This window comes from Telopea speciosissima, chromosome 4 (genome assembly GCF_018873765.1).
Source record: "Telopea speciosissima isolate NSW1024214 ecotype Mountain lineage chromosome 4, Tspe_v1, whole genome shotgun sequence".
Taxonomy (NCBI): Eukaryota; Viridiplantae; Streptophyta; class Magnoliopsida; order Proteales; family Proteaceae; genus Telopea; species Telopea speciosissima.
Window position 1 is genome coordinate 1,562,467 of NC_057919.1, and position 14,041 is coordinate 1,576,507.

The window sequence follows — 14,041 nt, forward strand, 5'->3', positions numbered from 1 at the left end:
CCCTAGTTAAACCAAAACATTGGGAGTGGCAGTAGGTATTGCCCCTTTAAGTCATGCATTATGCCTTTCTTTGGGCTTTGAGAGTTGTTTATATCAATCACTCATTCTATATTTATAATAAAAATCTCTTTTGGTTTCTTGGGGGTTACCCAACCGAAACCCATATTAGGTAAGGCTTGATCAATTATTGTGACCGGTGTTTCTTGTCCAATTTTTCCTCAGATGGAAACAGGATCTCTCATGTGGGGTCTATAAAAATAAATTGCTAGATACTTTGTTCTAAAAGTTTGTGAAGTGATCATTCCTACAAACTTGAGTTATTTGTTTGTCAAGAGTCGAGGCCAAGGTTTGACACATTTTATCGATTGTGACATGAAATGACCCCGCTTCTCCCTTGCATAAAATTAAATACCATTGAATGTGTTTTCCACCATTTTAATTACTTAACAATGTGAGCCCCCTATATATAACACCTCATCCTAAAAATCCGAGTTTATGTTTTTTTTAATCTAATCTCATTAATAAAGTTAGTGTTTGGTATGTATTCTTGAAATAGATTTTGGATTTAAAATGTATTGTGAAGTAAAAAAAACCTAGAGAACAACCGGTTTTATTAGAATGATATTGATGGGTGGTGTTTTTTTGGTTTACTTAACAAGAGAGCAGGCAGCAATCTGGAGTCTCCACAGCCGCAATTCTTAATTTGTACCTTCTCAGAGTATCACCTTATTTGTTGGACATGCAAAAGCGGTGAGGACTGAGGATCATATTCAATAAATTCAGTAGTCGTACGTGGCTGCTTGGCTTAACAGACACACTACTCGATCATCTCGCGATATCCCTAAGTAATTAATTAGCTTGTAATTTTGATACCAGCCCCATGGCCCAATACTACCTAAAAATTTGAATATATATCCTGCAGCTTCTCCTTATTATTATTCCATGCATCCCTATTTCTTTCCTTTGTAAATGAATAATATATATATATATATAATATTGGAAACCTCTTTCATTTATTCCTTCCTCTAAAGGGAGGCTAATAACTAACTAACTAACTAACTGTATCTTATTCTTGAATTGAAGACAGGTCGAGCAGGCCTTATATATGATCGGGAGATCGAGTCCTTGAGAGGGCCGGGTATTATATGTATCTATCTCATCGATCGGTCTCAGATGAAGCCTACCCTACCTACCTACTCATCTTCTTCGATCTTCTTCTTCTTTTAACTTTATAGTACATTTACCCAACCATCCATGCATGCATGTTATGAACCCCCTCAAAAGAAAAAATGTAGTAATGTAGGCGCATGCAAGGAAGAACCTAATTAAGAACATGCAAGTATATATGGAACCTAGCTAGCTTGGATTAATTACTACTTTTGCATATATATATATATATATATGGAACTTTAAAAAAAAAAATGATCTAATTAATTTTCTAACTAAAACAACTACCTACCAAGAATATTCCTTGCCATCATCATCATTATTATACAATTTCATTTTAACGAGTGCATTCATAGAATAAGCCCATGGGCCTCGGAGGATATATAGTAGTAGGATAGTCCAATATATAATCACAAGTGAAGATCGAATTAATTAAAGCAAGAAGGAAAGGTAAGAGAGACAAGAGTACGTCTTAATTGGGTTGTCCCCCATGTTTTTCAGATTCGCATTGATACTTTTCGTGTCGGCCTCATGCCTCCCATCTTCTTCTTCTCCACAACTCGTAAATTGTTCCTTTTAATAATTAACTCTTTCTCTTTCTCTTTCTCTTTCTCTTTCTCTTTATTAACGCCGGACGATTCAGCTGCCAACTCTGTCTACTTAATAATAAGTATCTATATATCCCGGCCGCCCGGCCTCGATCCCCCTTACCCCTTATAACTGAGATATATGAGATACTTTACTTTGTCCAATTAACACTACTTGATGATGTTCTTGCTGTTTTTACTGTCCTTAATTTCTTCTTCCCATGCCAACTATTTATTGTCAACATCAATAATAATAATAATAATAATCTACGTTGTTGATTCTTGTACAATATATATATAAACACCCTACCCTGTTGGCGTGGCCCATTAGGCCATGGCCCAACAATCAACCACTCTCCCAACTACCCACCCACCTAGCTAGCTAGCTAGCTAGCTACGAGATTTTGCTCCCTTTTTTCCTTTGTCACCAACACAATATTAGAAAATTAAAGGAGAAACAACAAAAGAGAGGGAAAAAAATCAAAATGTTAGAAGAATATCTAAGACTTAACCTATCCAAAAATTAACAATAATAATCTTAGGATTTATTATTATTATTATTAGATGAATGAAAGAAAGTGGACGCCGGACACGGGTCACCTAACTCTAACTCCTGAATCCTGAATATTCCTCATTTCCCCCCCCCCCCCACCCAGTGAGATTCTGATCGATCATTTCTGATCCTCACACTTGATGATGACAACCTGAGACTGACTCTTCCACTCATTGACTCTCATGGGTGTGTGTGTGAGCGTGTGTGTGTTCCAGGGAAAGGTGGGGTGTGTGTACACTTGCGTGCCCGATATAATTAAGTCCCCAAACTCAGATTTTCATGACGATCTGAATTGACATTATTGGAGTTTGAATATACGAGCAAATCATCTAAAATGAAAATAATAATAATAATAATAATTATTCATGCATGTTCCATCTCTCTACCCCTACCTTCCTTCCCTTTCAATTTTTATAAGAAAACTTATATATTTTATAAGGGAGGAAGGTAGAGGGATAGATACGTACGTGCATGGTTCACTTATATATATTGACATTTTACATGTCAAGTCAATAACAAAGAGTGTAACACTACTATAAATTCATTAATGACCGGCCGGTACGGTGTATCATCATATACCTACACAGAAAACATACATTTTTAATGAGTATATATATATATATATATATATATAAATATAGGTATATGGGCTAGAGGACGTGTGCTACAACAACTACTGTCGTATATATCCTTTCTTTTCCCATATTTTAAGTGTCTCTTAAGGATTAATTTTAATTATTCACTCACATGAAGAGATTCTCTCTTCGATCATCCCACCCTTTTGGTGGTTGGATCATGGATGAGACTCTTGGAACAATGTCAATGCTCATTTTAATTACACCTTATCTTCTTGAATGATATATAGATCGAGAAGGAATAACCATGCATGAATGAGAACACAATGGTGTTTCTCCTTCATTTCTTAAAATTCCTTCAAAAACATGGGATTTCATCACTAACAACTCAACACACTATACGTACTCAGCTAAATACACTTACCAACGGTAGTACCATAGTAGACATGGTCTTATTCCAATACTTACACGTCCACAAAGGAGGATGGTAGTTACACGCACTATAGTATCATTGAAGGGTAAAAAGGTCCAAAAATCAATAGTATCGATATTTTTCTGGGTCAAATGGTCCAATTTGATCAATCCAATAGTACTGTCGATCAGTATATATCAGTATTGATATCAAATAATTAAGACCAATACTATGATAACCGATACCGTATACTAAATCCCTGAATAGTTATCTAGCTAATGCCAATTGGATCTATCCCTTATAATCTCACCTCCCAAAAAATAAAAAAATAAAAAGGATCTTAACACCCTTACAACCTATGGGTGTCTTTTTAATTTTCTTTTCCGCACCTTTTTTGAGGTGGGGGTGGGAAGAGTTTTACTATTTAAAGGAAAATTTTTGTTGGATCGGTACAGAAAGGGGTAAAAATGTAAAAAACTTTAATTTTTTTATTTTTTATTTTTTTTAAAGAAAATAGGATAAACGTACATCTAGATTGATCCAATCCGGATTGATTGGTATCGAGATCGAGGCCAAAAATTAAGGATACCGATTACTAAAACCCTACTCTTGCTAGCTGCTAATAGTAGTGGATGATTAGCTTTATCAATTATTATCAACTCGATCAATCATGGATCCAGAGGGATGATTAGGTCATGTGTGACTCTCCAAACTCATCCTAATTTTCTCTTTATACTGAAATTAAAGCATATATGTCAAGCTTTGAAAGGGAAGAAGAAAGCATCAAAATTACAATTAAAAATTTCCAACATTGTACACAAAAATGACTCTTACTCATCCTGAAAGGCAGGCACCTAAATGGAGAGATTCACACGAGATAGAGGAGTGTTTTGAGAAGAAATTAAGATTATGTCAATTTGTTTAAATATAAAATGGTGGAGAGCATTCTTCATCGTGCAGGCGGTCGGCAGCTTTCGTTATCATTAACGTGCATTAATAAGTAGAGTATGATTTTCTTTTTAGTGCTTTGTTCCGTTCTTAATTACTATTAAATTACTTTAATTACTTTGTAATAGGAAGGAGAAGAAGGGGGAAAACAAATTAAAAAAAAAACAACTTAACATCGTCAGTCATTAGAAGCTGAGTTCTGTGTCGATACGATACGGATCAGTGGTACAGAGCCAGATCGGACACTTGTGCCCCCACAAGATACCATGGCTGGGCCGCTGAGCTCTTCTAGCTCAGAGGGGGAATCGGTGGGGGTGTCAGTTAGTTAGTCAATAGTCAGTAGTCCATCATAGGAGCCACTTGGCAAAAGAGGGATGTATGGTCATATGATTACATCAATCATCACTGATGAATGAAATGTGTGGACGTCTATCAGTTTGGTGAGTGATTCGATGGGTGAGGCGTTATTTTAAAATTTTGAACCAATCAATTCACTTAATTCGGATTGGAATCCATTAGGATCAATTCCAATTTTGGACATTCAGGAGCAGCTAGCCGATTTAGGGGTTTTGAATTGGATCCGATCACTAGGTTTTCAGATAGGAGGGGGTTGATTGTAGGGTATTATAGACCGATTTAACACCCGAGTTTAAAATCTTTGGTGGGCGAAGGAAAATCTGCGTCTCTTGGTGGAGAGGAGTGAGCAGCTGGTAGAGATGATCACAATTCATAAATTGAGAAGCCCCTTCCCGCCAGAAGAGGAAGTGGTGGTGGTTTGGATTTTCATGGGCGGGTATCTGGATTGCTAAATATCCATTCAATAGCCATCACCCGGCCATCACCAGGGTAGCAGGTACCGCAACGTTCCTTCGAGATTAAGCTATTTCCTCAAAGGAGAATAGGGTCCCACCAGCTTATGTCACACTCACTGGACTGGAGTGACCCAAACTCTACCCCATAGGCCCTCACCTCCCCCCCCCTCTTCTCTAGTCTTCTTTCTTCTACTCCAAAAAGAGCTTTCAAAACCCAACACAACCTCCCATTACATTACTCCCCCATTCACATTTCACACAGGTGAGGTCACGATCGATCCGCCATTCCGCTCTTAACCCAACTTTTAACTTTTTCTCTTTCTCTTTATTACTTACTTTATTATTATTATATTAAGTGCTCCTCCCAACTCAACTTCCTAATAATAATAGGATTATATCGTATAAGGCGAGCGGCGAACCTACTTTCCTCCACCTCCAGGCTCCAGCCACCATCTCAAGTTCTCAACTCTCAATAAGAAGGATAAGAAATCAATCAAAACCAAAAGGAAAAGAGAAAAAGAAGCCCTCTACGGCCCTACCACAGGCGTCGTCAGCTATATTATACTTTCCCTCTCAAGCAACGTAAATACAAGTCCTTCTCTCCTCTCTCCTCTCTCCTCTCTCAACCTCACTGATCTTCACTCATCACCACTTCATTTGTCTCAACCTCTCGAAGTCACAGCAGCCAGCACCACGCCCTCACACAGTAACTCCCACCCCCATCCCACTAAAAATAAATAAATAAATAAAAAAAAGAACAATGAAAAGAAATAAAAATAATAAACAATAATGGAGGAGGTGGGCTTGGATCCATAAATAGAGAACTCATACCCAGCGTTTCTTCCCTTTCTCCCTCTGTCCTTCCTCCACTCCTTGTTTGCTTAAAATTATTATCATTAAAGTCCCTCCTCCGACTGTTACCATGTTGGATTCCGAAACCATCTTGGGATTGCCCTTTCCGGTCTTCGAAGGCGGTTTCACGCCTTGGGAGAACCAAGATGACCTGCTCTCCTTCTTCCAACCCAACCAGGATGCCGATCAATCACCCGAGCCTGTCAACTCCAATAATTCCGGCTCAGACGAACCATCGAACCAGCCGCCGGTCTCTTTCTCGGCCTCCGCCGTGGACGAGCGTAAGCAACGCCGTATGATATCCAATCGTGAATCGGCCAGGCGGTCTCGAATGCGAAAACAGAGGCATTTAGAAGGCCTAAGGAACCAGATGAACCGGCTCCGAACCGAGAACCGGGAGATTGCCAACCGTTTGGGCTTCGTGAATCATCACTGCCACCTCATGCGCACAGACAACGACCGGCTCCGTTCGGAGTCCGTCGTTCTCAAGCAAAGACTCTCGGATTTCCGTCGGATTTTGGTGCTCCGCCAGCTCCAACACCAACTCCTCCTCTCGTCCCCGTCGCCATGCAATTCCCTCCCCTCCTCCTCCATCTACGAAGTGATCAACGAACAACAACCCCCCTCCTTAATTGCCTAAAAAATTAAAATCCATCCTTCCTTCCTTCCTTCCTTCCTTCTTAACCCCATTATTACTACTACCAGGTCCCAACTCCTATCCGGACTCGAAAATAACGTCATCGTTTCTATTTTTTGTATAAAAGTACAAGACGACAGGACAAACAACAATTAAGTACGTCCACCATCATCTATCATCCATCCCTTTCTCTCTCGCTCTCTCTCTCCTCAACTGTACATTTTAGAAGCTGGAGGAGTTTCAACTTCAGCTACCAAAGTCTCAAGTGGCAGTTTTTGGGCTACTTTTTAAAGTTTTATTATGGTTTAAGATATAAGTGATGAGATTTGGGTTTAAGAAAACAAAATTTGGATATGTTTTCAGTGAAACCTAAGCTAGCTAAGGGTTTTTATTGTTGGGATATCTTCTTCCTCTTCTTCTTCCTCTTGTGTAAAAACTAAGAAGCTTACCTTTTTCTTTTCTTTTTTTTCTAATAATTTTGTTAGTTTAGCTTCTTCTCGATCGTTTCTATTGAAATTTTATCATTTTAAACTCGTTTTCAAGTACGTCCACTGAAATCAAAATCCAGAATCCAGAACAGAGAGGGCAATACATACATATATATACATCATCAAGCACATGCAAGGTACTATATATATATATAATATACAAAGCGCACAAGCGTACAACTAAAGCAAAATTAAAGTTGGATGAGTAAGTAGTAGAGATTAATTAAGGAAACCCTTTATCATTGAGCTAAATTTGGCATGACGGAACAGTACTATTCACATCTTCTTTCATTCCATTAAATATTTATATAACCCCATTTATGGTTGGATAAAGTTTCAGAAGATATGGGAAAGTTCACTTATAATTATATCCCTTTATATATATATATATAGACGTACTATCATTTTATGTAATGGTTAAAGTCATGTGGGATGCTTTATTTGCTTTATTGCTTTTTTGCTTTATTTGTTTTATTGCTTTATTATTATAAGTAGTAGTATTAATATTGATGAGATCCTGCATTATTTTAGATGAAATGTTTGTTACCTAAACATTGCATGATTACCACCCATTTTATGGGCCTTAATTTCCTTCTTTAAAGAAAGTATTAATTAAATTAATTAAGATTGTTTGATATATATATTGAGGACCCAACCAACGCCAAACACCACCTACAGACCCCAACCTCCGGTCCTCCACTCAATGAAAGATGCAATGGATATATCGATCCCACGAGTACAAAGTAGAAAAATGTCTCTGTACGTTACCCTTACTATTTATCCCTTTTATGGAAAAAGAAATCTGTTCGGACGTAGAGCGCGTGCGCCTAGCTAGACACGGAGAAGAGAGGGGTGAAATGATCGATCTGCTGCCCCCCCCCCCCCCCCCGGCCATGAAAGTTCAAAATCTCACCCCTTCTCATGCTTTAGGGTGTGTTTTCATTGGTTCCCACCTTGACGCAGGGGTTACATTCCCAGATAGATAGAAAACTCTTCTCCTTACTTTATAGAAATATGTTGAGGTCATATCGCAAATCCATAGGTTAGGTAGGTATCTTTATTCAACTTGGGATTTTTAAAAGTTAATTTACTGTTGCTAAGCTCCACTATAATCACTCTTTTAATAATTAATTTGATGAACCCTTAATATTATTTTGTTAATTTATATTGATTACATGATAACCATCAAATATAATGATAATAATAAAGTCATCACACAGCCAATAAGCAAAGATTCAGTCAATTAAGTTTGGACCATGCAAAACTCACTAAGTGTTCTAAATATTCGTGGCCAAAGGGATGTGTTTCAGAAAGAGTGTGGATCATGTCTTTGTACAATTATCGTTCAAGCCCCCCCCCTCGGGTCCCATAGTGGATTCCATGTGACCTACCCTACAGGACCTTGGACTGTACTTGTACAAGGACATGATCTGCTCTCGATCTCAACCATGTGGCCAGTGTTTTCAAGTAATCATAAATCCTCTATCTAATTTATATATTTTTCTTTCGGTTCTGTTTGGTTGCAAGAGAAGTAAAGGTAAATATTTTTGCATTTCTTGTAAAATATATTTCACTTTCAAATGAAATATGTGTATTTCCTTTATAATCAAACATCCAAAATGATTATTCCTGTAAAATATATTTCACTATCAAATGAAATATTTGTATTTCCTTTATAATCAAAGGGTACCAAAAATGATTTTTCCTGTAAAATACATTTCACTTCCCAAAAAATATATTTGCATTTACCTTATATCAAATGAAGCCTTCATGAGATCGACCTCCATCTCTCTTATGATTACATTAATCAAATGATCTTCCCGTTACTTGTCCTCAAATTAAGCAAGTTATCTGGTATTAGCAAGTCTAGAATGCCAACTATATATCCAAAAATAGAATAATTTTTTTTGTATTAGAGTTCTCAGTCCTTTTGGGACCAATCTAATGCTTCGAAACAGAAAATTAATCATGTGTATGAGACCAGAGAAACAAGTTTGGACATTGGCGGCCTTCTCTTAGATATTATAAAAGTATAAACAAGTGGTTCTTCAAAGTCAGCATAAGAGGTCAAAACTGGCCGGTTTGTAGTCCTCCTTGATGGTGCATGGTGGTGTTATAATTAGATCCGACTCGAAGATGTGTTCGATTTAGATCAAGCCATTCGCGTTTTATAGTTATGATCGAGTTCAACATAATTATGGGGGATACAAGCCAAAGGTTCTTCTCTATTTTTTGTTTTTACTTCTAAAATGCATTCTGACCCAAAATCTATTTTGAGAATCCATATGTAGTAAATAATAAGTGAATTTCAAAATATCGTATCTTGTTTTTAAAATTTTTGTTAGTTTTGATCTTGTACATCTTTCATCCCAAATAGATCACCTTGTCATCTATCCGTGCATTTTAATTATTTCTTCTTTAATAATCATTACTTACCTTTTAGTACAACAACTCAACCTTAGCCCAACTAAATGGGGTTGACTACATGGATCCTTGTCCTCCAATTAGTTTTGTTCGAGGTCATACTTGATCCTTGTCAACACTTCTCCTAAGGACACTTTAGGTTTGCCTCTAACTCTTTTAGTTCTTTCAATATAAATCAAATCATTCATTCGTGTTGAAGCATCCAAAGGTTTTCATTGAATATGACCATGCCACCTCAAATGATTTTCTCATAGTTTATCATGTATTAGAGCTACTCCCAAAGCAGTTTTAATATGAATATATGATCATTTTTTAGTGTAATCTTTCTTAGTTTTACCACTCATCCATCTCGATATCCTCGTCTCTAGCTATTACATTGAATTTATTTATATGATGCTTCTTAATTATATAGTGAAGGAGAAAAAACTTGATTTGGGGACATGAGTATTATGTGTATCTTAATCATTTACAAATTGAATTTGTTAGATTTGCAAATTCATTTGATGATTGGAACTTTGTGTGGGTTCAATCAAGAGGAGGCAGAGAGGTCATGTTATAGGAGGGGATGAGAGAGATAAGACTCAAGGAGGTGCTTATACAGCTTGAGAGAGTTCGATCTTTCTCTCCATTGGAGAATTTACAAATACATATTTTGAGAAGAAAAAAAATTGGTACACTACCCTCCTTGTATTAAGAGGAAAAGAAACCCTCTCCCAAATGTTTTAATAAGATCCTCACAGTGAGTTACGTGGTAAAGGAGAATTGTACATTGTGGTATAGACTATAGAGTAAAGAAGGTTGATTAATAATAAAGAGGAAAGGAAAGTACGTAACGTACTTAAAAGAAACACGTGTGCGCATTTGCTGAACTGGAAAAAAAAAATGATAATGTCATCATCATCAGTACGTTCTTTAATCTTTATTAAGATCAAAACTAATAACTCTACTTCGGAACTCTCTCTCTCTCTCTCTCTCATTTTAGGGCATTTCTTCTTTTTATTTTTATATATTCACAGTGTACACTATTTCAATCAATCAATAGTTCCCTTACGCGGACGGGGATAGTGATCTCTGCAATCAAGAGGGAAGACGATAATTGGCAAAGGTCTCTTTTTTTGTTTTTGCTTTTTCTGCAACTTCGTAGATGTAGTAGTAGTAGTAGTAGTAGTAGTCTTTTCTAATTCAAAGGAAAACTTAAGTCCTAAAGGTGTAGTGAGTCACCACTCACCACTGGTGAATTTATCAATTTGTTTTGGATAATTCGTAAGCTTGTTAAAAGAGACTACTAGACGTCTATACCAGACTCCATTCCAGAGACTAGACTCGGAATCACTGGACTGAAAAGGAGATAGGAACTTTATTCATTTTCTTTTTTTTAATCCGAGACTTGGTCTTTACTTAAATTTTATAATTTGGATCTTTCACTATTGAGTTGCCTGGCAGGACCGTGCTTCGTAGACACAATAAAATAGAAAATGATTGTTTCATCCTTATCCAAATGCCTTATTCGAGTGAATAAGATGATCATTTATCACCTTGTTTTGTCTACAGAACACGGTCCTGTGGACAGGTCGCCCATACAAGATCTGATCTATATCTCTAAATTCCTTTGGAAATTTTTTTTTTATCAACTTTTCAATGAAAAGGAAAAAAACGTGGCAACAGCTCGATCTCCTCCTACTTTTTCTTTTTTTTAACTGGGGCCCTCTTTTCCCTACATACCCACGATATCGATTGTCCTCTGTCACTATTTTTTTCTGCTATTATGTATTAGTTGGTTAGTTGTCATATGGCAATTATATTTTATCTACATTACATCATTAATGTATTTAACAAAATAATTTGACCGAAAAAAATATCCCTATCTAGAATGATAATGTACATATTCTAACCCACAATATTCTCTCATCTTAGTATTATATCATAAACCTCACACTCTCCCCATATGAACATTTCTTTTTGCGATGCCTATCAATGGGAAACTGTATTTTTTTTTTTTTTTTGAGGTGTGTGTAGTAAAAAGATATCTATTTATTGAAGCATGGCCGACATAAAATGTCAAGATTATAGAGATCAGATAACAAAAAAGAGGATATGGGACATGATGTCCTATATGCTACAAACATTACCCTCCGAACTAGAGAGTCTACAATTTTGTTAATCTCTCTAGGAATGTGATGAAAATAGCAAGATATATACAAAAAAGGATGAAAAGTACTTGATATCAAGGATCATATTTACCACTCCAACTTGGGGAGGGAGGGGGAACTTGGGGAGGGAGGGGGGGGGTGGTTAGACTTTCTGTAGATAGATAGCCTATTAATTAATTTTTGCAATCTGATTCAATGATGATATTGTCCAGACCTTCCGAGATCCCTTGGAGCAGACCTTCTCTAACTATCAAAGCTTCTACTAGTAAGGCCAATGCGATATCCAGAGGTTTATAGACCGCTGCAATTGAATTGGAGCCCCCTACTATCTCTAATAATAATGGGAAACTGTACTCTTAACTGATTGTTGATTATAAAACATGGATTGAAGTATCGATATAATTGTATGATCTGTATCCATCCATACATTATCGGTATCACCAAAGACTGATACCCATACAAATCAATAGTATTAGCCAAAAATTGTCTTTTTTTTGTTTTTTTAATTCTGAAATTTCTTCGGATATGAACCAGATCGATCAAATGGTATTCATGAACTATTCATATCTAGATAACTGGAGACCGATACAGCCTCTGATATTGATATCTATAACTTTTGTTATAGTGCACTATATGGATCATATAGCTGAATTATAAGACTTGTAAGGACCAAAAGGATTCTGTGCAGCGTCCTGCCCAGGCTGCACGTGCAGCACTAGACATAGCAAAGTGTGAAAAGACTACTTCACCCTTGTTCGAACAAGGTAATCGAGCAGGAGTAAGACGATCTCTTCACGCCTCGTGGTGTCTAGCACTGCACATGCAGCCCGAACATGGTGCTGCATAGGAGCCGAGTCCCTAGTAAATAGGGCCCGGGGTAGGTTTACATATGTCATCACCTTTTCTTTTCTTTTCTTTTGTGTGTGTGTGTGTGTGTGTTTGTGTGGTAGAAGTCAGCTAAAAATCATTACAGTAGAACCAACAAATGTGAAAAGGCATGGGAAGTGAGGGAATCTTTTGGGTGGCCCTTTTATTGTTCTTTTCTTTGTCTCCAAGTGGATGTTCATTATTAGGGTTACATTGATTTGTCACAGCCATTCCACTTATATAACTATTTATTAGATCTCTCCCTTTCTAATTCTAAGTTCTAACACAAAAATTAAAATTAAAATAAAAATGAAACTATTTAAGCCATTTTAATAATGACAATTTTTGGTACTTATTATCGCAATCGCATCCAAAGGTGACAAATCCATTACCTTTGCTTTTTCGTCTCTTCTGCTCTCTCTCTGTCTTTTTTGGTCTTTGTTTCAATTTCTTAATCCTGTATTGGCCTCACGCCAAATCAATTATACTTTTCACTTACTTGTCCACTTGTCAGGCTTTCTATGAAGAGCAGCCACAAGTTCCAGAACCTTCTTGAGTGAAGAGTTTTAAGACTTCCAAATTCCTAGTGGGGCCGGATCGATGGGGTTTTTTTGGGAAAATATCACATTTCTCTCTACCGGAAGAGGCTGAGAATCTCAGTTTTGATTATTAAGGTTAAATAATTTAGGAGGTAGTAGTGAGTCCCCTTCACCAACGGTGAATGGAACAATATCCCTCCTCCTCCTCCTTGCCCATAGAGATTCTGTACGGTAAAGGACAGAGTAATTAATAATGATCCTTGATGGGTTGGTGAACCTCAATTACTCCACTGGGAGAAAGAAAACCTTTTACAATAATTAATCTAATTAAAGCTTTGTTGAGTAAAGGGTAGAATAGTAATTAACAATCCTGATCATTTCACCATAAAGAAACTATCCGAATCGACCGATTCTGTACAGAAACTAGCGTTAAGGGGGGCGGGGGGGGGTTTCTGTCGATTTCCATCGATTCAAGACTGATTTTAGCAGATTTCGATTTGCTCCAGATCATAATTGGTGGGGACCGATCCTGTACAGAAACTAGGATATGATTTTAGGAGTTCTGTTTTTTCTCCACCGATTCTGGAGTAATTCTGGCCGATTTCAATTTGCTCCAGATCGATCATAATTGCTCCTGTTCATAAACATTGGGTGAAGGTGCCGAGGTATATGATGTCCATATCAATGTCATGATCATAGGAATGAGACAAACCAAGAAGGGCTCAAGTCATGGTAGTAACATATATATAATCACACCACTGGGCTATTCTGGACTTAGCTGGGCCGGGCGGGCCGGGCCATGACATGATTGCCCACTTATTGGAAGTATCCTTTTTGCGGAAATACACACAACAACAAAGTCTCCACTCTCCCGAGACCAAAACCAAAACCCATACATGCATACAAAACAGGAACCCTGCTTAGAATTCCTTAGAAATAGCCTTAATTAATGGCTGGATTGATGTCAGCCCTTGTCACTTGCAGCAAACTTGTGATTCAAAGTTTATATTCAAATCAAAGTAATTTGAGG

At 37.2% G+C, this 14,041-nt stretch overlaps 1 protein-coding gene across 1 annotated transcript; it reads left to right on the forward strand.

The window, feature by feature from the left end:
• The first annotated feature begins 5,976 nt into the window (after positions 1–5,976).
• On the forward strand, positions 5,977–6,546 carry LOC122658146 (basic leucine zipper 4-like). The gene has a single exon (XM_043853052.1). It carries the CDS (start codon positions 5,977–5,979, stop codon positions 6,544–6,546), a length of 570 nt encoding a protein of 189 aa, XP_043708987.1.
• The last annotated feature ends 7,495 nt before the right edge of the window (positions 6,547–14,041 follow it).